Below are 26321 nucleotides of genomic sequence, written 5' to 3'. Positions count from 1 at the left end.
ATTGCGCCAGCAGCGCCGCCCAAAGAACAGCGCTACAATATGACCTCGAAAGTCCCGCGTATTTGTCTAATTACGTTCGTAGCTCGGCGCACCATTTCATAAAAAAGTGAACCCAGGAATTAGCACAGTACCCCCCAAGATTGCCAGTAGGTCACACGGACGTTCTGGATTGACTGAGACGGCTCGTAGCATTCGCTGCCGTAAAGTAAGACTGGGCATAGCTCACCTTTGCCTGGACGTTGGCCAGGTCGGTCTTGATGGCCTGGGCCTGCGACACGAGGTTGGCGTACTCCTCCTTGTACGAGGCAATGCTCCGCTCCAGCTGCACGATGACGCTGTCAATCTCCTCCGCCCGGTGCTTGTTGTCGTCCGCCTCCCCCTCCAGGCTGGCCAGTTCGTTGCGCAGTGGCTCCACACGCTTCAGCATGTCTGCAAAGTTGATCTGCGGGGCACACGCAGTAAAAGCTGCTTTTCTAAACTAAGGCCGGTTGACGCATAAAGTGCGGCACTGAGATAACGACTGAGTCAGCGCTGCAAAACCGTAGAATACCGCGCATCCGCCCATTCCACATCAAGCGCCCCTATCCAAATTTCTAAGATCTGAGAAAATATGCACGGTACATTGAGACGTAAAATTGACGACCAGACAAGCGCCCATCCCCCATTTTTTCGCAATTCTCTAAATTTTGAGTGGGCTCTTGCCCGGTATTTTTACGGTAAGTGTGTAAATGGGAAAAGGGGTCACATACAGCTGTGCGCTGATACGACACAAAGTGAGCGCCGTGACTATAGTGCCAAGTTAGCAGCGTGCTTATGTGTAAACAGGCCTCTGCCCCCCCACCCCAGCCAAACATTCTTATAAATGTATCTAGAGGGTAGACGCGGTGGCACATTTATTCATTTATTTACTTAAGATACCCTCGGGGCCATCGGCATTACAGGGGGGAGTGGGGGTTGCTACACTTTGATAATCAGTTGGAACGGCACAGATTATCGATGGCAGCTTCCACTGGATGATCAATGACAATTGTGGTCATTGATGCTGGAAGGTGGTTCCAGTCCGTGCATCATGCGTGATAAAATATAAAACCGATGATTCAGCAGTTGATAGTGATGTAATGATTAATACGGTACATCAGAGATGTAAGCGAGCTATTTTTCAATGTTAAGCGGTTAGGCAATGATTAGGAGGCTTTCATAGAGGTTACCCAGGCAGTTTGATGACAATTGTTAAGAATAAAATGAGCAGAGCAATTCTGTACCAATTCTAGACCATGGATTAGTTTAGAATGACCGGGGTCCCAGAGGAAGAAGCGTATTGTAATCTAGAGCAAACGAGTGTTTTATATAAAGTTAGCTTCAGAGATGAAGGAGCAAAAAATAAATTTTGTTTAAAATAACCCAGCAGGCAGTTAGCATTACTAATCACATAATCAACATGTATCTGCCAGGAGGTATCTACAGATATATGAACACCTAAGTATTTATATGAAGACACGGAAGGGGGACGTTTTCAAGGAAATAAAAGGGAGGAGCATTAGATTTACACGATGCTCTCATGGCTCTTGCACTACAGAGCAAGATCCAACAAACCTCCTCTGCTGCCGCAGACATTTCATGCAACAACCAAGCATGGGATTACAGGACAATGGGATTATAGTGTTCCTCTCAATTATTAGGCTTGGGCAGTTTGACCTTCATAATAATTCACTCAAGGTCATCTTTGAGTTTAGAGCACTAATAGAACTTCAAAAAATTGGCAACGACCTCTATCTCCAATATTCTATAATGCATCAAATGACGCATTTAAGGTGAGACCCTAAGCTTAAAACACAAAAAATTGGAAAAAAAAATATTTTCTAAAACTTTTTTTTGGTGAGTTACAAACAACATGTAATTGTAAGTACACGAAACCCTCGATGTAACGAAGTACATAACTATTTCTAACCGCAAGTGTATACAAGTCATGTATTTTTGACCTCTACGTAACAAAGTCCCGTTTGCCGAAATTTCGATCTAACGAAATTTGATGGACAATTCGGCACAAACTTTTGGGTCCAAAAGGAGATTTTGGAAAGCACACGCGCTGAAACGGGCCCCCGATAAAGCGCACAGGGTGAAACGGGCCGCCCAATTGACCCACCTGGCCCAATGCACCCAATGCTCTGGGGAGAGGGTGTCTAATCTGGCAATGTGGTGTACAGAACGGCCACTAGAGGACACTAGAGCCGCCGGCGTTTCGTCAATCCGCTTCGTTCGCGCAGCGTAGTTATGGTAGTTTGTTTCGAGGCCTAACTAAAAACGCGAGTTTCTCGTTGTCCTGGGCCACGGAGCCTTCGAGGCGATGGAGCCGTCCCTGACAACGTCGACCTCGACGACTTTCTATATGCCGACTCTGCTGTCATTGCGAAGGAGCAGCTGACCGGCAAGGCGACAGCTAGCGATGTTCGTGGGAACTCGCAAGACGGGGACGACAGCGAGGCTGATGAGCAAGACACCTGGCGATGGGCCCAGTAACCACGAAGTGGTGGACGCGATCGATGTCTTGAGGCGGTTCGCCAGCACCCAGCAAGACGAAGACGCAATGCAAACCGTCTGGCTATGCAAACGTCGAGTGATGCCAATAATTATGTCAAGAGTGCTCCAGAAAAAGGGGACGGACTACTTTCAACCGAAATAAAGGCGCTCTTGGTCAGTTTTGTGCACCTGGGAAACATTTGTACAAACTCCTCAACGTTAGCCCCTAATTTCTATGTAGCGAAATTTCAATGTATTGAACTAAATTCCGAATTTTACTGACTTCGTTACATTGAAGTTTGACTGTACTACACCCTGGAAGTGCACATTTATATAGTAAAGTCGATTAAAATTTTCATATCCAGGCTGTCTGTAAGCATGTCTTGAAAAGGTTTTCCTGTATTCTCAGAATCCACTTTTGCTTCATGACACAAAGTTTTGCCCACAGTACCTTGGGATCTAAAACCTGGACATGAATACTTTTTTGAGGGTTTAATACCTCAAATCTGGAAGTGTAACATGACCAGTATTTCTAAAAAAGATTACAAAATCTTCTAATTAACAAAGTTAATGACTCATTTCTAACTATCATCAAAAGAAATTTAACTTCTGATAACTTTAGAATTATGCTAAAATCATAATGGCTTTGTTGCACTATCTAATGTTCGTAGAACATCCTGAAATATTTTCTGTAGCAGACAGCCTGCTATCATCATCAAGGACGCCGTCAAGCCACAAGCATGAGCCCGCATGTCTCGCGACTCGAGTGTTCAGAACTAGATGTCCTCACGGCCGGACATGCTAAGATTCTGCCCCTCGTTAGTAAACATCTTGACCGGCTAAACCAGACTACAACACTTTCTACCATATCTTTTTATGAGGATATTGTAAGAAAGTTGGGAAGGAACATTTTTGATAAAGTTGGTTTCTTCAAAACTTTGATAGGAAAAGTCCTTTTGGGGAGTGAAAAAGAATTGTATTTGATCAATTTAACGGGGAAATTAAATTTTTTACGTCATGTTGCGTCGATTTTTCCCGCTAAATTTAAAGGGAAATGCACACACAGACGGAGAGAAAACATTCTGGCACATATTTGGAAGGGGGGGAGCGGGGTATGATGGCCGCAGATCTGTAGAGAGACCTTGGTCGCTCCGGCCAAGGCTTGGCAAAATGTCAGCCGCTCTGTCCGAAACGAACGCTTCAGCACATTACTTTCCAGACTAAAGCGGCGTGTCAGCCAAACCTTTGGTGAAATTTCCTCGCAAAGCAAATATGCAAGAGCCTCACAGACTGCCAAACTGGCACCGGGGATTTACCTGAGCGATGGCCCACTTCACCATGGGTCCGCAGGCAACGCTGGCCCTGTTCACCTTCTCAAAGTTGAACTCGGGGTTGTTCAGATACTTTGTTTTCATCTTGTTTCGGATGTCATCCCTGCAACCGGTTGGGATTTCCAACAATGACTCATTAAAAGAAAAAGGAGCGGCCTCTTTCTTGGGCAAGGCCTTATTGAAACACTTTTAAGACACAACGATAGGCCATTGGTTCTCAAATGGGAGTCCCCGCAAAGCTATGCCTGATCAGTCAAGCCTGGCAATTAAAGCTGCTTTTTGTTTTCATATTGACACAAAACGATACAATTCTCGGGTGGATTTTCTTGTGTGTTTGCCAATCAGAGAATAGTCCTTACTTTTATACCTTTATTAACTTATTATTATAATTACCCTAAACCTTTCCCTTCCCCTTACCACAAACGGGGTCCTCCATCCTATCCATCGATCCACAAGGGGTTACGAGAAACGTTAATGGTTGAGAACCACTGACCTAGGGCATAAAAGCAGATGTCTCATGCAAGAAATATTGGCTCCTTTAAAGCAACCTCGAAGATATTGGCAACATTAACATGCAAAAGACAAACAAAAAGAAATACAAGGTGCTGCTATTTGAACACCAGTTTTTTGATTCTATCATTTGAATGAACAGATTTCACTTCTTATAAGTAGCTAATAGTAGTTATAAACTGAAATAAAAGGCTTGGGTTCGAGGGATTAAGAACATACTCTTATATTATTTCACCTCCTTTACACAAAGTTTTACACGAGAACACGCAAAATTTAGAGGGAACATAAAATTACCAAAATGAAAAATCGCATAACAACAAGAGCAGCGAGACACTGGCACAAAAGAGACAGACCAAAACAAGCGGCAGCAGTGGAAAACGACCGTCGGCAACATTTCGACCGATCCATTGTGGGCAGCACGATGGTCGAGGCTCTTCAACATACAAAAACAGAACCGGTGATTGAGCAGCCACGCGTAAAAGGTGCTCGTTGAAAACAAAACGGACAAAGAATGCCCCGCTGTGCTGACCCAAAAAGAAGGTGTGCAGAATGCCACGAGTCCGTGCCAAAAGCAATATAAGTGAAAACCATGCATCTGGTGCCTTTTCGTTGGAGGACACTGGCGACGGCGGCGGAGTCTTACGTGACTTCCTCGGTGCAGAAGTTGACGATGGTGTGGATGAAGTTCTCGCCCAAGAGCACTCCGCGGATGGCCCTCCAGTCCGGGGCGGGCTCGCCCAGGAGCAGGCAGATCGCCTCGAGCGTCGTTTTGACGGGCAACGGTGGATTGCCCATGCTCCGCACTTCCACCAAGTGCTGCCGCTTTATGCCCTGCACCGCTGCCCGAGGGCAACACCCTCTCCCTCAACACCGAGCCCCGTCGCCGGCTCCCCCCAACTTTGCGATATATCAAGAAAGAAACATTGGGATCTTCAGTCTCCGAGCAACTCGGGCTGCGAGCAACAGACCAAAAGACTCCTTGGGCAATCGACCACTCGCGCTCCTCACTTTGCACTCCGGAGGTCAAACCTGAACCTCAATGACAAAAAAGTGGGCAGTGTGCGACGTAAGCGTGACGTCAGATGCATTGTAGATGTGCCGCGCTGTGTGTAGCGAGATCTTAAGACCCCGCCAACTGCCTTCTCTGCTAGAGCACAAGAGTTCTGGAATCAGTCCAAAGAAGTGTAGAACCCAAGGTCAAATCTAAAGCTAAAAATCCAAATTAAAGCAAACGGGGCTTCTGGACAGGCTATACCCATGCATCTTGATCAACGAACTTGCAACTACGCACAAATGTGCAGGAACATAAATGTGACACTGCTTTAAGGGTCCCCGAGAAGATTCTCAATTGATGTAAACGTAAATGTTGCGAAACAAATAGGAAACTTGGGAGGGAATACAATGCACGCAACTGTGCTGGACAGGCAAAGAAGCACTGATTGCTCAGAATTAAATTAGCACTTCCCAATACCACAGTGTTGGACAGTCACTAAGCTGCAAATACGATGCGCCAGAATGTCGAGTTGTACTAGAGGAAACTTGAACAAAACCTAAAAGGCAACTACAGAAGCTTAAAGAAGCTTCCAAGCTGGTCGCTGCACCAAGTCCCAACAACTCTCGCCAATAGACGTGACCGAGCGTCCAAATGGTCAATGAAATGTAAGCGAGAATTCCACCCAGCCGGCAGAAACTGCACGCAAGTTCCATCGCACAAAGCTCGGGAGCAAAGAGGGGCCCAGTCAGCCACCAATCTTCCATTTTTTTCCCAGAAAAGGCTTAAAAAAAACTCCCAGAAATGCAACAGTTGCGCATGATAGTCTTCACTTCTGGAGTCCAGCTAAACTGCACTGCAGACAAAAAAAACTTTCAGCCTTTCCACTTTGGTGAAGAAGAAAGAGCAGCGGAGCTGTAGCTTCTGTTCTCGGTAGTGGCTTTCTGGGCGAGTGATCTGCTCTTTTTTCGCAAGGGAATCTGAAGCACTCAACGCAGTGGAACTTTAGGCGATGGCCTCGCGGCGGTTACGAAACCATTCGCGCTGCTGGGCACTTCACCGCTCATTCCGTTTCCGCTCTTCTTCCTCCGAAGAAATGTTGCCGCCATCTATGAGCGACAGCAGCAAGCGGACAACCGGCAAGCACAACACTCTGAACAGCTACTGCCATCTATGAGCGACGGCGGCAACCAGAGTGTTGCGTCGACATTTCTTTGCGGGGGACACAATCCCGGGGGAAACTAGCCCTTAACAGCTCCGCTGTAAAATTCCTGGTCGAGATTTGAATGGCCCAAGCGTCACAGATCACAAGGAACTGTGACTGCATAGATAGAAGTGTTGAACATTCTCATTTTCGGTCTCGATCCTTTCAGCTTACTTTCACAAATTAAATACATCCCTTACAAAAAAAAACAGCCACTGACAGAGTGAGAACGGCAGGGCGTGTCTTCCAAACGCCCAGCCTCCGGCACGCGCACAAACTGTTATTTGCTGCAATTGCTTCGCCAAGTGAACGGCGACACGTGAAATTGATGGCGCTAGCACCTCAAGCCGAATGTGGAAGCAAGGTTTGCCCACCTGCCCACAACAACAGAAAACGCCGACAGCCCTAGTAGCTAGAACACAAAGCTGCGGAAGGGGGCTAAAAAATGCTCCCTAAATAAAGGTGCCAGAAACCGCTAACATATTACGTTACGAAGAAGTATTGTACCCGCTACGACTACAGCTGCTGCCACAACGACCGTTTCTACAGAAACGGTTGGACACACCCGCACCACCGCGCCGCTCCATCGTTTTCCATTGCTGCCGCTTAAGTGGCAAAAGAAAAAAGAAGCCCAAACGGGCGAGCATTCTCTGGAGCCACCACATACGTGATGTCGTCCGTGCTGTAATTTATGATGGTGTTGATGAAATTCTCTCGGATGATGACCGAGCGGATGGCCTTCCAGTCAGAGGCCGCCTCTCCGAGCAGCAGGCAGATCGACTCGAGTGCGAGCTTCACCGCAAACGGCGGGTTGCCCATCGACCGCACCTCTACCAGGTGCTGCTTCTTGATGGACTTGACCGCTGGGGGGCAACACGGTGCGTTAGAGCGCAAGTTCCCAAACTGGGTTCCGAGGAAACCGGAGGTTCCCTGGAGCACCCTCGGGGATTCGGCATGCCTGCCCCCAAGTAACCGGTTCTAAGAATTTAGCTCTAATTTGGGAGATGTTGGCCATCTGTCAATGCATAGCCACCCCAATGCAGTCGAATCTCATTAAATCAAACTCGAGGGGGACAGAAAATTTATTTGAATAAAGCAAAGTTTGAATTACAGGGAGATTCCTCCAATAGAGACGCATAGGATGGGACCCGTATGTTAGTTCGAATTATCCACAAGTTTGAATTAATGAGAGTTGACTGGCTACGCATTATGGTTTACAAAGCCCACAGGCTTCTGCACGGCTTTATTGCACCAATGCCAAGATTGGGAATGTTTCTATTGTTATCGATAGAGCGAAACAAGCGTTTTGAGAGATCTAAGAGTTCCAGAATCCTGCATTAGAGCAACGCTAACCTGTGGAGCTAGGCCACAACGCGACTAATAGTTTCAGCTATCTTGAATTTTCTTTTAAACGAGACAGTTTAAAAAAAATGTTTATTTCTAAAGAAAAGACAGAATATATATTTTCAGAAGAAACATCTACACGGCAGGAGCAGTGCGTTAAAATGTAACGCTCCAGTTCATAAAAAGGGACAGTTGATTCTTAAAAACCAGTACCAGAAAGGCTCGCTGCAAACAACCAAGAAATGTGCGGATCTCACCTTGCTGAGCTTCAATGACTGCAGGCTCAACTTGGGCCAAATCAGCCATGACACTTTGCCTCTTCTCCGCAATCACTTCCTCTTGTTTCTAAAAAATAAAAGGAATTCACCAGTGAGTCGGCTGTCAAAGGTCAATATCACAGGCAATGACTAACAAGTAGTCACATGCAAATAGTGAATTTGAATTTCGAAACGAATTTCGAACAAGTAGTAGTTTGGGCCAAATATTTATGAATCAAATATTGAAGTTTTTTCGAGCCTCTCACTAACGTGCACCGCATTTAAATTAAAACCCAGCTGAAATCGTAAAAGTTGTTCGCAACCTTCCAGTTGTCCATTCCTAAGCTCAGTTAATTTTAATATAGCTATATTTATAAACTGTGGCATGTAAACAACAAAATGGTTGCAGCTATCCTAATCGAGAGGGTTTATAAATCAGCTTGCGATATTCAAATATTATTTATTTCTATTTCAAAATTGAGGAAAAAGAAACAAAGAACCACAAATGATGAGCATGGGCTGTCAGGACATTGCTGCCTAACTTACACTCCTGCATAATTGCGGCGGGTTAGCCCCGTTGGGTGCGCTTTTATCCGAGCAGCAGTGTACTGCGGGGAAGGAATACCCGCGGAGCCCAAGAGCTCCACAGCTTCTACTTCCCCACAGTGCACAGATGCTCGGTGAGAGGTGCCCTCAACGGGGCTAGCTCGCCGGGATCAACGCTTCGAAATGTATCAATATCGCAGTTCATCTCAAAGCGAACATCGAATAACATATTATTCGAAACTACTATTCTAAAATTCAAATATTCGCACAACACTACCGTATTTTCCGGGCTATAGTCCGCAAACTATACATGTTTAAAAGTTGAAATTTCTGGCTGTGCGGACTATCTACGCGTGTGGACTATACAGGAATTATGTTTTTCAAGATTGTTTATTATGACGAGACGTGACGAATTTTGTGCACGAAAGTGTACGCTAATGATGATTTATGCACATTACAGTATAGACCACTTACAACGTAACCGCTTATAGTGCAGGACCGGGTCAAAATCAAATTTGGGGGTTTTACGTGCCAAACCTACGACGGGCATCGGGCACGCCCCAGCGGAGGACTGAGGATTAATTTTGACTACCTGGGGATCTTTTGACGTGCAACCGAAAGCTCGATTACACGGCGCCTTCTCCGCAATAAGCCTCCGTCATATTGCGGGCACCTCGGTCGGGATTCAAACCCGCCACCTGGGGATCCGTAGGCCGGCGCTCTCGCCTCGGAGCCACCGAGGAGGCAAGTGCAGGACCGGGTATAACGCGGCTTTTTTAAACCACCGGTTCGCCTCCCATAGAACTCCATGTAATTGCATACCGCTTAAAATGCAGGCATGCGAAGGGAAATACCGGTTATAGTGCGGTTTCTGGAACAGCCCGCCGACCGCGCCGACACTAGATAACGGCGCTAGCCACGAGCGGCACTCACGGGGCAAGGAGGTTGCTCGAAGAATCGGGGAGAAGTGAAGAGGGAGGCTTTAGCTGCCATAGCGACGGAGGGACGCATGCACGTGTCGTTCACATGCGTGCGTGCGTGCGTCCCTCCGCTGCGTTGGAAATACGACCAACAACCGCAACGACAGACCAATCACAGGTCGAGGAGAAGTGTTCGCGCGCGTTGCATGCCAGTCGCGGGCCGGCTTCTATCCGCAAACATGGCGTCTGTTGTGATCGTCGTCGTAGACGGCATGGTGGAAGTTCATCGTTCCGCTTAAAAGCGCTATCCTTGACTGTGAATTTTCGTTGTATGTCGCTATGATAACCCAGCACGTACTAGAAGGGAGGATCCACCTACTCGTGCGGCGATGTTGTGGCGGCACTCTCAAGACGGCAGAAACGCCCGTGTCATTGTGTTTGTTTACTTCGACTACAGTGGTGCTTTCTAAACATTTGTGTTTTCGACCATCGCCCGGATTTCTTATTTGGAGCATTTCGTGCCTGTGCTCAAGTTGAAGATATTACTGGCGCGTACCGTATAAAGGATGTGAATTTTCATGCGTTTTCATCGCCGGAGATAAGTGATTAGGGTTAGCATTCCCGAACGCTCGCAATGTCCGTCCGCAGCCCGCGACGCCGTTAAAAGGCTGCGCCAGGCAAAAGTCACTCATTTCTTTCAAAATGTGTGACACAAATGAGAGAGAAGTGTACTACCGTATTTATTCGAATATAGGTCGACCTTTTTTTTCGGAAATGTTGTCAAAAATTAGGGGTCGACCTATAATCGAGACCAAAGAATTCCGACCTAATTTGCAACCAAAATTTGAAACCCTACCGAGGGTATGGAGCTATCAATCACCTAGCCGGCGTCCCGGTAGAGCCGCGCGGCTTCTTGTTTCAAAAAGCTTTTGATGCACAAAAACAACTGAACAGCAGCAGCCGACAGCCCGTGTCTGCCGGCTACGGCTCTCGCGCACATTCCTCAGGCGTCGAGTTTCGCCATCACGCCTGTAGCGTTCCCCTCGCTGGGCAAGGGGGAAGAAGAGGGAGAGGAACGCGATGCGCCATGCACTTTGCACTTTGCCCTCCTATGCGCTCCATTCCTCTCTCCCTCGCAAACGCGCAAAAAAAAAAAAAAAAAAAGCGGAGGTACTTTGGTTTGTTTTTTATCGGCGGGTCGCGTGTTGCTCACGGGGCTGGCAGCGTTGCTCGTGTCTTTGTTTTATCTTTCGTCGCTCGCCCGTCTCCACCTTCTTTCGTTTCTTCTTGTCGTCATTCATTTTACAACGGTGTCAGTGAGGTATTGTTGCCAATTTGCGAGGATGTCTACCAAGCTGACGAAGCTTTTTTGACATCGCCCTGGGATTTAGCTGAGTGCTGTAAATAAAGGTTTGTTTCTTGTGCCCTAACTTTCGCCTGTTCCTTAAAAAAAAAAAAAAAAAAAAAGAAAGGTCGATCTATATTTGAATTATTTTTTTTTTATTCTCGGTGGGCTCAATAAATAGGGGTCGACCTATTTTCGTGGTCGACCTATTTTCGGGTAAATACGGTAGTCTGGTGAAATAAAGACTTTCCTCAGACTAAGCTTTATTTTTCATCTAACATAGAAATAAATTCTTTTACAAAGGTAAGTTGTTTCATGGCATGTATTTTGGCCTGAAAAATTATGTTTCGGTTATAACGCGGTACCGCTTATAGTGCGGATTTTCTCGACTCCCGCGACATACGTTATATGCGGTCTACACTGTATAGGCTTTATTGTGAGCTAAAAAGCAGACATTTGTAAACGTGTGCCATCTATGAGAAGATTTTCGTGTCGACTAAGCACCAGGTGGGGACTATGCACCGGGTGCGGGCTATCTAAGCAAAATCTTTTATTTTTGACTCCAAATTTCCCCCTGCAGACTATACACTGGGTGCGGACTATAGTCCGGAAAATACAGTACTAAAAATTGACCGCATCTCCACGTGGTGAATGATGTTGATTGGGTGCTCTGGTGGTGCTCGTCTGCAAAGACGCTGAGCCGCAGCATGCCGAGCCTTTCGTTCGTTTTCATCCATGTCAGAAAGAGAATGTGTGGTATGGAACGTGGTTATATACGCATTTGAGCATTTGACCGCAGTGCCCTCTCCTGTATAGACGTTGATATGCTACATGCAACGTTTCATCCATGACATCCCCAGCTCTTGAGTTACTACCACATCTCAGAGCCCCCTACTCGTCCCGCAGTCGTGGCCGAGTGGTTAAGGCGATGGACTAGAAATCCATTGGGGTCTCCCCGCACAGGTTTGAATCTTGCCGACTGCGCAAACATTTTTCTTCTTTTTCTTTTTTCATCATTTCCTATTTATTTTTTACTTTTTTTGCCCTACGCGAGCATGTAAGCTCACGAGAAGAAGCACGAGCACCAGCAAGATTGATGTGAGCACGGACACCAGACGGACAAGGGTAGACCCTAAGGAGCTTCGCCCCTAAAAACAATTTCACAGTATAACCATTTTGAAATTTGGATATTACTGTAAACGACTTAATTTTCGCGAGGACCTAATTTTCGCGAATTTTGCGTATTATCTACAATTTGCCAAAAATAGATCCCGCAAACAATTCGGGCAAAATTTCAACACATAGGAAGCTACAGTGAGGTGCTTGCGGGTCGCGAAAATTACGGCCCGCGAATAATTGAAAATTTTGCAACCTCAGCCCGATTCGCGAAAATTCGAGTTTGCAAAAATTATCTCGTTTACAGTATATAGTAGTTTTGCGAATTAATTGCAAGAAATTCCCTCTTATCAGCGCATTTGTCAGAATTTACGAGATTTGCTCTCTCCTTCCTTAAATCTGATGTATAGCTTTCTTATCGTAAATAAAATGTCACTCACCCTAAAGTTGCCCTTTACAAAGCCAATAATAGAGGAATCTGAAGAATTATGAAATCTAATGGCAAACCTGTACTATTTTGGATGATAAAAAAGAAAAGTTAAAATGAGATTTCAATAATATTGAAAATTGGCTTTCCCCGACAGCAAAAGCCAGATTAAGAAAAGAACCGGCTGCTTACCCGAAGCTGTGCCTGGATCTCGTGAGACTGCATTTTCTTTTTCTCAGCTTCTTGTTGATCTTTCAGCTGAAAATGAAGCAAACAAAGAACTCAAGTTAAAGAGAAGTGGTTTACAAAACCACATTTACAGGACAGATAAAACGCCTCTAAATGAAGCAATAAGAAATATACAATCTGGTCTCAAACGAAGGCCTCGTTTTAATGATGTGCTACCGATATTTCAACTTCTGTCTCGTTTAAATATTCATTCATTAAGAAAGACCCTGTTCTTGCAATGGTCTGATCACCAATCTAATGCAATCATTGGACAACACTTGAACAAACACTCAACCAGGGTGTAAGATAGACAGGTGGGGAAACGGCCCATAGAAACCTACAGCAGCGCCGTGACCGGATTGTGTACTCGTCTGCTTGCGGGTGGCTTGCGGGTACCCCCGATTTGCAACAGATGGCGCTGCGGCGAGCAGAAAAAAAAATTGAAATCGAATTTGCATGCAACTCTATGGGAGAGTGCGCAAAATAAACTGAGAGCACGACAGTCCTCCATTGAAAATCCACGAGAAACCTTCTCCACCAGTTTAACCGGTTGCCAGCGTTCGCCCACCTGGAGTGAGAGTTTGCGGTGCTCCACATAGATGGCGCCACAGAAAAAGAGAAAACCGAGGGGGACACAACCCGGTCGCTCATTTGGCTCTCGTTTCACCACCTGTCTATCTTACACCCTGCACTCAACTTTACTTTTCAAAATGAAGGTCGAAAAACCACTAATTTAGTAGCACAAAGCTGCAACATGATGCGCGCCTAAGAGTGCCCGTGCTATTTCGTGGCAAGTGGAATGAAGTGTACACGCTTCATTGCACAAAAGCTTGACAATGCAATGAGGCCACTCAACCAGCATCAGTTGGGTAGTGCAGTAGCCGACCAATTTCTCGGACTCGGAGGGGACCCCGAAATTTTCCAAAGAATCAAGCGGTCCAAAAAACTGATTTCAGCCAAAATAATAAATTTCTGCACATATATTCTGCCGCGTATTAAACACTTTCCACTTGCTTGATGTCAAGTTCTCGTGCAACTTCCACTTTATATTTTTAATTTTTCCCTTGTTTGTTGATTTTCGTCGATGCCTTTGTTGACACAAACAACGAAGTTGAAGTTGGCGCCACTTGGCACTATTTGGAGACAACGTTTAGCGCACCAAGCTTGCTTCAATACTAAGCCTATCGGCAAAAAACCTTCGTGCTCAGAGACTACAAGAAAGGCAGACGGCAGCTCTTCTCACGGTTGCACCCGAAAAACACAGATTCCGAGAATGACTGGAAAAACCCTAAGAATGGGCAGACGGCAGCCATGTTGGCTACAGCGGAATCGGAAAACCGGACTATAGCCTCAACCCAGCTTATTTATTGCGTAGAATGTTGTACTGAGGCAACAGGGCAAAATCAAAACAACCAAAATGCCGGCGACTAAGCTCATGGCACTATCGCGGCGGCTGTTTTGTGGCTGTAAACTGAGGGAATCACGCAAATTATGTCAGAAATGTCGAGCAATAACCTTCATGGCGTCTGAAATTTCAGTCGATGTTATATATTAACTCTATGGGGCGAGTGACAATTCAGGGAAAACGTCCGCACAGGACGTGTCCGAAAAATTGGTCAATGACTGTATAGTAGGGCAATAGTTTGGCAGCTTAAATCTAGAGGTGGCGAGTCACTACCCAGAAAAAACAATTTGCACCAGCTTAGCTGTGCAGAGGGCTTGGGAGAGGAGAGCATGCAGCGGATACCATTTCCTTGAGCTTGGCATTCGCCGCCTGGTTCTTGGCCTCAAGCTCGCGTGACTTGAGTGCCAGCGACTTCTGGAGCTCCTCCACTTGCTCCACAGTCTCACGGATCTTCTGCAGACCCACGTTGAGGTGCAGCTGCTGCTCCTCCAGCTCGGAACGCTTCTCGTTGAACAGTTTCACCTGCACAGCCGCCGCCGCCGCCTCGGTTGTTCCAGCAGCCTTTACACTGCCTTCCTTGCGGCGCAGCAAAGCATACACGCCACAACAGCAAGACTCGTTCAGCAAAAACGCTAAAAGATGGTTAGGTTGCCGTATATTTTCCACTGAAAGGACGAGAGAAATTACGGAGTAACAAACCAGCTTCGACCACTTAAGAAGAATCTTGCCACGCTTTCAGGAGGCATTTAAAGGGGGCAGACCATGTAAGTGCACTGTTCCCTAAAGGACCAGGGTAAACTTGTTCGACACTCAACACGCCAGTAGAAAACAACCAAGTTGAGTGAGCACACAGCCAACCATCGTGTTAACATAGCAAACAATAAAACGAAAGAACAAGAAAATTATTCTTTGTGAAACCGAAACCTGCACAGATAGCATTTTACATGAGGAGAGCGTCTCTGTCCTGCAAGTCGGTAGGTTCTTATTGGTTGTGATTGTCGGCTATTCACAAGCTATGCAGAAAAGTGGATGGGCAGGCTTCGCTCACAACAGAATATGAATATACAGTGGAAATTGCAGACGCTGTTATTACAAAATGTGTATGCTCTTGTAGATGATAAGAGGAAATAAAAGTATGAGACAAATGTTAATTTTTCGTGGAGTGAGAATATAATACTGGAATAAAAGTTTCAAAAACAGTGCGCTATGTTTTTTTTTGTTTTTTTTTTTGCGGGAGTGTTGTGTCCAGTTGTTTGCTGCTGGTCTGCTCTCGAGCGCGCACTCGCTGGGCTGAATCATCGGTCTTCCTCGCGCATATTCCGCCTGCGACGCAGGTGACTTCTAAGCATGTTTAGCGATCTGTGATCATACTTGAATCCATGCTTTTTTTTTTTAAAGGGATAGCTTTATAGGCAATGCTGTACGGAGATTTTGTCCTCGTTGCTTGTCGTCGCAGCAAGCGCAGAAAAAAATGGAAAACCACTTCTCTTCCCTCTTGCCGCGAGGAGAGGGAAGTCGGAACTTCCCACATGCCGTGCCGCGCGCAGACAGCGAAAAGGGCAGCCCTGGTGTCCCGCCAAGAATTGCTCAACGAAGGGAGATTCATTCTGTTGTCTGCTTGAAAGGCTCGTTTTCCAACATTACTGGCATTCTGCGAAATCCCATTTTGGCAGTATACAGTTGCTACGCATAATGTTGTATGGTTCTAGAAACTTCCACCGCACTACCCACTTCACAAATCACTGGTGGCAGTCGTCAGTGGCATCCTTGACGTTAAACACGACGGCTACGAGAATTAACGACATCGCACTTTCGTCCTCAAGTATGTGATGGCACCATTCCATCCGCATTACGCGAACGTGCCACAACTATCTCTTTAGTTTCTTCGCACACTGTGGGCGAAAAATATGATTTTTATCATACCTACGACAGTATGACTGACTAAAAAAACTCGCTGAAGTTCGGGTATCTGGGCTGTCCAGTCAACAAGCCGCACGCATTCGAGAGATCACTCCGGGAATCCATTGGTCAGAGACGTGAGGATCCTTCGCTCGCCATTGGCTGAGAGCAGTCCTGGTTTTAAAACATGCTCCTCCTTCACCCGAGATGACCTCAGAGTGTTGCAATCTTCTATTGCTTTTTTAATAGTGAAATCAGTTGCATATTGTCATGATTTAGGGATTTCTAGGAAACTCAGAACCAGCAGAGAGTTGTAGTCATATTTAGGTGATCTCAGAACCCTCCTCAAAGCCCCTTTAAGAACACCCCCCCCCCCCCTCCCGCCCCCATATAAGCAAACTTCGCTTCACACGAATCAAGTTGAATTGGCCGACATGCCAAGACATGTCCAGAAGTTCCTTCTCAAAAGCAGAAATTGCGACCTAACAGACTTCAGCCTTAGGCCAGAGTGTGCCCACTCCAAAGACTTGTCAAAGACACCGGGGATAAGAAAAAGAGGAGTCTGTGTGCCAGACTCACGTAGTGGTTGATGAAGTCCAGGTAGTGGCGGGGTGTGATGGTGATGGAGCGGGCACCCCGCTTGGCTAGGCGGCTGTTGGCACGGTGCAGGGTCTGGTGCACGTACACAAATGCGTTGATGATGGCGCTGCGGTGGTCCGGAGGCATCCGCAGCCCGGACACCGCCGCAGGGAAGTGGTCCGTCGGTACCAGGTACTGGACGCAACATCAGTTATAATCAGTACCAGGCTTGGCACTAAAGCCCGCTTCATATCGAGCAATTTTTTCCGTCTTAACGTCACAAAACCAGAAACAAGGCCCTCCCCACTCTCCGTGTTCATATATGGCAACTGAAAAAACTTAAATTACTACATTTCACCATCATCATCATTAAAAGTGTGATTTAGTTGTATTATTTAGACACACAGCAATATTCCCAGCAACATTGGAGTTGCTGGTATGTTGTTTCTTAGATCCACAGGATCTAAGAAAAAAACTCGCCAGCAACTCCTAAATTGCTGGGAATATTGCACCATCTGAAGCAGGCCTAAAGCTTTCTACAGCAGTTGGTGAAAACTACAATGAATAGCTGCTCAAATTAGACAGGAAAAGGATCTTTCAGGAAGTTTGTTTCCCAATCAGAGACTGGTGAACTAGAAGCTTGACTTGCCAGAACACTGTAGGGCTTGTTTTCGAAGTAATTCTATGTTTCAACAATACTCTTTTTTTTTTATGAGTATGTATAGTGAAAGCTGGTTAATCAAATAAAAAAAATAAAAAGGCTATTGCCCAGATCTTAGTTTCGGGCAGTTCACTTTGACGTGCAAGATACAATAAACCTCTAGGCGATTTTTTATTTATTTACTCAAGTAAAGCGGCAGTTATTACTAAAGGACGAGACATCAAAAAACATTAGCTCCGACATTTTGTCACTGATTACGTTTTCTTATTGCACGAGGCAAGCGAGCCTTGGTCCTTACCGTAGAGACCCAACACAATGGCAAAGAGAAAAGTTTGCAGCATGAAGACTGCTGACAAATTAAGGTGTGGTAAACGCGAGCCAGAAGAACGTGCCATGCTTCCCTAGTGAAACTAAAGAGCGGAACTCACGTTGGTCCGGTCAATGTCGAGCCGGCAGGTGAACTCCTTGCCCACTTGAAAGAGGGCGTCGTCCGACCAGTCACCAAACCAGTTCAGGACGCATCTGAAAGGACCACAATCACATATACTGAGTTCCCTGTCTGCCTCACCTAAGAGCCACCCACAAAAGACATAGGAACAACCGATCCATAGTAACCCTGAGACGTAGGAAAAATAAAAAAACTAACAGTACAACGAAGTCTCTAACGCAGCTTGAAAATTTATTTAACCATCGTCTTGTATACCATGTCACCGACCTCCAACACAATTCAAAAGACCTCCTCGCCCACTTCACAGTGCACCCTCGCCCTCAACATGTACCGACGAATGCACACAAAAGCAAACACGCCCGAAACACAAAGGTACACTAACTCAAAAAGGGAATGCTGGAACTTCCGCACTTGGCAAGGTCAGACTGAACTCAACAACACTTACAAACTCTTTTGTTCCCCTATCAAGAAGCGAACAAGGTTGTCTGAAAAAGAAACCACAAAAAACCACGCCCAAAGGAAGAGAAGAACTTGAACTGCGAAACAATTGGCTATTGCGTTTGCTTTTGTGTGCATTTGTCGGTATATGTTGAGGGCGAGGGTGCACTGTGAAGTGGGCGAGGAGGTCTTTTGAATTGTGTTGGAGGTCAGTGACATGTATATAAGACGATGGCTGTTAAATAAAGTTTCAAGCTGTGTTAGAGACTTCGTTGTACTGTCCGTTTTTTTATTTTTCCTACGTCTCAGGGTTACTATGGATATCATTCACCAACTCAGCTGTGTTTTTTACCCTTCTTCACTAGGAACAACCGCTACCCACACAACAAACGGTATGAGATAATCCCTATGAAAACCTAAAATAGAGAAATAACAAGAAAAAGGCATAGCTTCGTTCCTGCGAAGCATTTAAACAACGCCCTATACATTTTCGATGATCGGCTTTAACGTCAACAATGAAGCTGCCTGTGCAAGAGTGCCATGTCCCGGTAAGCGTGCAAACAGGGTTGTCCGTCTGCTGCACCTAAAAGGAATATTGTTCTATCGTCCAGGCAGTGCAGCAACGACGTTACCTGTTGAAGAGGGCTGGAGATGTGGCTGCCCTGTCCTTGAGGCCCTCCGAGGACGGGTTCATGGTGAAGACCACGTGGAGGTTGCGCATGACCTGGCCCGTGAACCACTTGTAGAGCTCTTCGTTGGAGTCGAGCATGAGCCCCTCGCGCTGGGAGCCCTCCTTGCACTGGGTCATCAGGGTGCTGTACTCGTCCCCCTCAAACAGACCCGGGACCTCCCCGTTGGCCAGCAGCGTGTTCATGCGTTCCAGGAACGACGAGTCCAGCACGTTGCCCTCGTCCAGCACAAAGCAGATCTTCTCTCCCTGCGCACAGAGGTCCGTCTTTCCCTTTACAAGTTGCAACTAGGGATGCCGCGAACTTTGCTCGAACCAAAGGTTCGATGTTCGAATTAAGCGATTCGAAAGGTTCGAAAGATTTCGAATTTTCTAACTTTCCATATCGGGAAATTCAACGGAAGTCGAATTTTCGAACTTATTAAACTAAGAAATTCGACACTTTTCGAAATTTCGAACTTATTACGCTGCAAAATTCGATGCTTGTCAAACTTTCAATCTAAAAAATTTGATGATTTTCGAACTTTCAATCTTCTTGCACTAAAAAGTTTGAAGCTTTTCGAACTTTCTATGCTAAGAAATTTAATAATTTTGTAACTTTCGAACTTCTAAATTTAAAAAAATTCGAAAACTGTCAAACTTTTTATTTCTGAAGAGTCAGAAGTTCAACGAACTTCGAAAGACCGGCGGGCGGTTTCATTTGGATTCAAGCAGTGAGGTACATTCATATTTCTTTTTTCGCAATTTTACATGCGATGTTGCAATCCTTGCGAAAGAGAATGCCGTTTACCTCAATTCTCTGGCATGCTTGGTTTTAAAGAAATAGACTCCCGAAGGAGCAAGGAAGGACGATGGGTTTTTGACAATTGTCGTTCGTGCCATATTTGAAGCGCGCTATAGCCAAAGCTATTTATGGTACAGGTGTTAACCTTTCCAAGAATGATCTATGTATAGCCTAGGTAAGTGTCGTCTTAAGATGCGATTATTGTTGTTCAGGGCGAGTTTCGAAGAAATATCCAAACATGTATCTACGGGCAATTATGCCCTAAACTTGGTCATTTCTTTCGTCTAAATTGTTTGAGGTATCACATTTAAATTAACACCACAGACAGTACATATCATTACCATCTGCAGAATACAAAATAATGTACAGTACATATCAATACAATAATGTAAAGTACATATCCTTGCCATCTGCAGAATACAAAATAATTGTTCACGTTCAGCACATAAAAAAAAAAAACATTTTTAATTTTTTTTTTTTTTTTATTAGTGATGTGATTGGCCTAAGCCATTTTGGAGCTCCTTTTGGAGCAGCCAGAACAGTGTTTTGGAGCAGCAAAAGTGGCCTTCGGAGCAGCCAAAACAGTGTTTCGGAGCAGAAAAAGTGACTTTTGCAGCAAATATTCTTAGAAAAAAAATATTTGTTTTAAGTTTCTAACAATGACCATCTACGAGATCTTTTATGCAGTGAAAAGCGACAGTAGTTATACATATGCATAAATAATTTCAGATTAATATAAGCTCGACCATGCCGTCTTTCCCTGTATTGTTTTTTTTAACAGTCCGAAATATCTGGGGAGGGGGAGATGGAGCCCCCCTTTCCCCCCCCGATTTTCCTCTTCCGAAGCCACTGGTATGGTAGGAAGCTCCTGGACCTCAAGTTGTGTCAGTTTCTGTGCTGTTTGCTCGGCATTTCTTCTGTCCCGGAAAATAAACCTCCAAAGCAATTACAAACTAAAGAATCGTCAAGGTGCAGGCGAGCTGGTGTATGTTGATTATGATGCAAAATCCCGAGACTGGGAATGAAATTCGCAAGAAGTAGTGTAAGAAGGAAGAAAAAAGGCGACAGGACAACGTGTCAAACTCAGCTGAGTTGAGTTTGAGACGTTGTCCTGAGCCGAGTTTTCAGCTGAGTTGAGTTTGAGATGTTGTCCCGAGCTGAGTTTTCAGCTGAGTTGAGTTTGAGACGTTGTCCTGAGCTGAGTTTGAGACCTTGTCCTGTCCCCTTTTTTCTGTCTTCTCACACTTTTTCTTTCAAATTTCATTCACAGAGCTGAGTTTGAGGCATTGTCCTGTCCCCTTCTTTCTGTCTTATTACACTTTTTCTTTCAAATTTCATTCCCAGTCTCAGGATTTTGCATCATGTATAAACTGAACTTACTATATGCCAGCGTCACTGGGGCGGCATTTAATCAGATTACTGCCAGCGTGCAAGGGGGTAGGGAGGCAGTTTGCCAGATCGCTTCAAGGTTTTTCCGATCCTCAACCATCTGCCTACCCTTGGCCGTTTCGAACTGGATGAGTATCTTTAAACAGTGCGTTCGTGTGGTAACTACTTCATGATGCACATTAAAGACCCCCCCACCCCCCGGGCTGGCGGTCACAATTACTGATCTATTGTCACACGTCACTCTGCACCGGGAAATATTCCAGCACATCCGGGACACTCGTCGTCTCATTTAATTGCCTGACATACTTTGTGCAGTCTAAATATCACGCCCAAACTTTTCTAAACCTGATTTCATGAAAACCAGTGAGGCATGAAAATATTTGAAACTGAAACCGCGGCAGAACATGAAAACCGGACTTCGAACTTTGCGCACTTGGACTTGAAATAAATTTAAAACCTTTGAAGTTTTTTTTTTTCTTTTTTTAATTTTGCCCTAAGAGAGAATCGAAACCTTCGAACTTTTCGAACTTTATGTAGAAAGAAATTCGAAATCTTTGAATTTATCAAACTTTATATCTATAAGAATTCGAAACGTTCGAACTTTTCGAATTTCAGATCCAAAGAAATTCTAAACATTCGAATCTCTCGAATTTCAAGTTAGGAAAGTTAGAAATCTTCGAAATTCTCAAACCTCAAGTAAAAAAATATTCGAAATAATCGAACCCAAACTTTTAGAAACCGTGAAAGCTTCGAACTTTTCGAATTCGAAACTCCACGATTTTTGAAAGGTGCGAATTTTTGGAATTCGAACCTCCGTAGGGTCGAAAATATCGAAACCTTTCGAATTCGAACATCAGTTCGGTTCGAAAATATCGAAACCTTTTGTATTCGAACCTAGGGTGGTTCGCGGCATCCCTAGTTGCAACGATCACTAGGGCGGCTAAACCTTTCAGCGGCACCTTCTTATGGCTGCTACTCGCGATTTCCTTTGACGCATCCGATCCTGGCTGCTTACCACCAGATGCCAACGACGAGTTCAATGACATGCCGTGTTACCATGATTGTAGGTCGACTTATTTAAAAATTTTTTAAAATCTGAATTGGAAGGGGAGGGGAGGGAGGGGGGGATTGACTTATAGAAAAGCATCCCGCTGCCGACAAGGACCAAACAATTGTGATATCGAGAACACCTCGGCTTGTTAGAAGTTCAGCCGGCTGTACCTGTAGCATATTGCCATTCTGTGCGCTCAGCTTACGAGTTGTATTCCTTTTATACCTACCCGAACAAGCGTCACGATCACTGCGATTGGGACTTGCAAATCAGCCCGAATGCACGGCGAACGGCACGCAAGACATTGCGATGCACGGCACGATAGAGTCCCGGGGTGGCAGCACTCGATGCAAGAGCCACGCCGAAATAACCGGAACAGCCACTGGAACAGCCTCAACCCCCGCTGGTTGTTTTTGCACGACGCACGGTTGCACGTTGTTCGATAAAGCGTGAAAATCATGTGATCGTGCTGGAGTGCCAACCATGTTTCTCCAATTTGACACGTGTGGTCTGGGCTTTCTATACTTTCTATAGCTTTCTATACTTGTTAACGTCCACTAACGACTGCGCCAATGAATGCGAGTTTGACCTGTTGAAGAAAATGGTGCGACAATGGCATCTGCGACAGCACGGGACCTTTTAACTGCGACGGCAAACGAAGAGGCTTCCGCGGGTCAACATTTGGATATGTCTGGAAGCTTTCAGACTTGGAGGTCAAGCTTGCAACTTGCCGTCACAAAAGTAAACTATCAATCCCCATCCATGACGCACGACACAATTGAAGAGCAAGCGCGGAAGATGCGTTCGAGGCAGTCATTTGCGAAGTGTGAGGTTTCAATGGGCAGCATTAACAACATGTTTTGGAAATGTAACAGCAATGACGACTAGAACGACAGCACCAAGGCAGACAAAAGATGGTGTGAGAACGACGGGAAGGAGCTTCAGTTGTCTCGCCTCCAGCGCAAGCTTACTAACTTGGACAATGCTTCGGCATCTCGTGTGCCTTGCAGATGCATGCGCAGCTAAAGAATGCCAGAAGGCGTCGAGCGCGTGCTGTAGGCCAGGTGTTCGAAAGAGGTACCTCGCCGTTCTCCCATGCAAACAATGCGCTTAAAGTATTTTTTTTTTTTTTATTTTCGTTTAGCTGACTTGCAATGGGGGGGGTGTCAACTAACAATCGTGTAAGTATGGTATGTAAAGAGCACAGTGAAACCTTGGTGTCGTCACGTTCTGAAACCAACCCCATCAAATATAAAGCTGTGACGTTAACTTTACATTTGTCGACGAAAGCAGAATTAATCTTCCGACGACGTTGTAGCAAGTTTTTGGCAAACCGTGAAAGAACAATTGCAACAACACTCTTGGTTGCGCACGTCGAAAATTCCATCACGGTGTTGGCATTTTGCGGGATACGGACGTGTATATCATTTCACTGAAACGGCAGCGTAACAAAGATGCCATCACATGTACAAAGAGACGCGTAATGGCGCTTTTATTATTTCCGAGCCTCCTTCATAGCTCGATGCCGAGAATTTTCGCAACATTTTTGCTTGTGCGTCTGATTCCCCTCCCGCGCCCGATCCGGACTCTGTCTACAACGAGCCTCCTCGGCATGCAGCAACCGAAGGTCGCATTCCTCATAACTGTTACGAACTTTCAAAGGTCTCGCCATATGGCGTGCAAATTCTGCGCACCCACCGGCACAACGGGGTGTCAGCTACGGCCACCGTCAAACTGAGAACAGTGTCTCTTTCGAACACCTGGACTCGAACACGCGCTCGTTGCCTTTCGATCCACGCTTCGGCTGCGCGTGCGTGCTCGAGGCACTGGGAGTTTTAGCGAAGGACACCGACGCAACCCCCCGGAGGGGTCCCCACCAACGGCCGTCGCCGCAGAAAAGAAAAAATGCGGACCTTGCAGCCGGACCGCCTGAGGACCGAACGGAGGTCTTCGTCAAAGTCCGCCGCCCTGTACTTGTTGTGGACCTTGATCTGGAAGACGCTCAGGCCGTTCATCCAGGCCACGAAGCGGGAGAGCGTTGTCTTGCCCGCTCCGCTCACTCCAATCAGCAGCAGATGGCCCTGCAGAGGAGAGGAATGCCAGGCGTCAATTCCCGGTCGTGGGAAAAAGGCACCAGCGGCGATGCGGCATTGCTGCTTTCGACACGTTCCTTAGAGAACTGCATGGGCTCCCAAACAGAGTTCCTGAATTCCAGGGTTGCTTCGAGTAGCTTCGAGGCCCACCTTTCTCGGATTTCTCCAAGAAAGGCGACATATTCTATCCTACCTCTCTCGTACGTCTCTAAGGCCAGGGGTTCTCAAACTTTTTCATCCTAGGAAACCCCAGCAAGCCTCAAAAAGGCCCGAGGAAACCCAGCCCCCCCATTTGCCAACCGATAATGCTGGGCGACAAAGGAGTTTAGATAGTGAACGAGAGTTTTTTGCACTGACAGAATAAGATAAAATGGAGGACTACAGACAAAACAAGAAAGCAGAGGGGTTCCCCTGGGGCACAATGTAAAATATATACACCTATTAGTGCAAAGAGTGAGGCTGCTTTGCCCGCACAATCCATGGCCAGTCCGAAGAAGGTTAAACTAGGAGGGCTGGGGGCCACCGTAATTTGTATGCTCGCGGAACCCATGAGACCAGTTCGTGAAACCCAACTTGAGAACCCCTGCTCTAAGCAGTGGGTCATTTTTCACAAAGCTTCATATTTATGCATATTTCCACATAAAAATAAAAAAATGCTTTCTCCGCAATTTAATTTAGGGTAGAAGTTTGAGCCTCGATAGTTGAGACTTTATCGGAGGTGGTTTCTAAGACATGTTCGAAGTCTGAGGTTCCTCGAGACCAGAAAGTTCCTTTCACCACCACACTAAAATCGACAGTTACAAAAAAGAAGCCTAATAAAAGGGGAAGAGGGAGGATAGGCTGATGGCTAGCCTAATGCTCTAGAAAGGGTACAGACACAAAAAGCTCCAAGAAAAGATCCCAATCCCAACAGGAACTCAAATGAGCACAAACAGCCCGGACGACTCACTTGGGGCTGCCTGAAGATGCGGTCGATGCGGAGCACATGGTCGAGGACTTCGTTGAACAGCACCAGCTGCACATCCAGCTCCTCTTCGTAGAATATCTGTGAGAATGTCAAAGTTCACGTCACTCGAAGATTTGCGTTCGAGTGTTTTTGCACAGTGGTCGATCCCACCAATAACGAGCCACAGGCACGACAATGTTCCCCCAACTGCAAGATGAATTTTGACAGTCAGAACATACCATAGCCAATCATCTGTCGGGGTTCAATACCTAATAAAAAAACTTTCAGCCTTTCCACTCTGGTGAAGAAGGAAGACCAGCGAAGCTGTACTATGGTCAGACGACCTCAAGGACGACGCCTAAGGACGCCGCCTAAGGACGACGCCTAGGACGACTTCAAGGACGATGTCTAGGACGACCTCAAGGACAACTTCTAAGACGACCTCGAGGACGACACCTAGAGGACGACCTCAGGGACAACATCTAGACGACATCAGGGACGACGTCTAGGACGATTTCGAAGAAAACGTCTAGGACGACCTCAAGGACGACCTCTAGGACGATTTTGAAGGCAACGTCTAGGACGACCTCAAGGATGACTTCTAGGACGATTTTGAAGACAACGTGTAGGACAACCTCAAGAACGACTTCTAGGGCGACCTCAGACGACTTCTAGGATGATTTCAAAGACAACGTGTAGGACAACCTCAAGAACGACTTCTAGGGCGACCTCAAGGATGACTTCTAGGACAATTTCGAAGACAACGTCCAGGACGACCTCAAGGACGACTTCTAGGACGATTTCGAAGACAACGTCTAGGACGACCTCAAAAACGACTTCTAGAGAGACCTCAAGGACGACTTCGAAGACAACGTCTAGGACGACCTCAAGGACGACGTTTAGGACGACCTCAAGACAACTTCTAGGGTGACCTCGAGGACGACATCTAGGACGACACCTAGAGAAATTCAGCCTTTCCACTCTGGTGAAAACCAGAGTGGAAAGGCTGGAAAGGTTGTCGCCATCTATGAGCAAGGCCAGCAAGCTGACTGTCTGGTTGCCGCCGGTGCTCATAGATGGCGGTAGCTGTCCAGAGGTTTGTGTCTTAATTTCTTTGCGGAGACACGATCCTAGGGAAGCTAGCCCTTAACAGCTCCGCTGTAAAAGCCCAGTGAAGTGCTGGCCAAAGCAGCAGGAGAGTGAT

The 26321-nt window shown here is 46.1% G+C and overlaps 1 protein-coding gene across 1 annotated transcript in view; it reads right to left on the bottom strand.

The window, feature by feature from the left end:
• Window positions 1-26321, bottom strand: part of LOC8036409 (dynein heavy chain, cytoplasmic) — a 167826-nt gene that overhangs the window by 37904 nt on the left and 103601 nt on the right. Inside the window, exons 51-61 of the mRNA XM_029983821.4 lie at window positions 25121-25216; window positions 23992-24159; window positions 18799-19103; window positions 17709-17802; window positions 16620-16814; window positions 14484-14663; window positions 12701-12766; window positions 8155-8242; window positions 7221-7416; window positions 3834-3951; window positions 227-442 (exon numbers count right to left, since the gene is read on the bottom strand). Coding sequence (XP_029839681.2) covers window positions 227-442; window positions 3834-3951; window positions 7221-7416; window positions 8155-8242; window positions 12701-12766; window positions 14484-14663; window positions 16620-16814; window positions 17709-17802; window positions 18799-19103; window positions 23992-24159; window positions 25121-25216 — 1722 coding nt within the window. The remainder of the gene's footprint in view (window positions 1-226; window positions 443-3833; window positions 3952-7220; window positions 7417-8154; window positions 8243-12700; window positions 12767-14483; window positions 14664-16619; window positions 16815-17708; window positions 17803-18798; window positions 19104-23991; window positions 24160-25120; window positions 25217-26321) is intronic.

This window comes from Ixodes scapularis, unplaced genomic scaffold, assembly GCF_016920785.2.
Source record: "Ixodes scapularis isolate PalLabHiFi unplaced genomic scaffold, ASM1692078v2 PGA_scaffold0__279_contigs__length_252992795, whole genome shotgun sequence".
Classification (NCBI taxonomy): Eukaryota; Metazoa; Arthropoda; class Arachnida; order Ixodida; family Ixodidae; genus Ixodes; species Ixodes scapularis.
The sequence above is the reverse complement of the archived record's forward strand: the minus strand, read 5'-3'. Positions and strand labels throughout refer to the sequence as shown.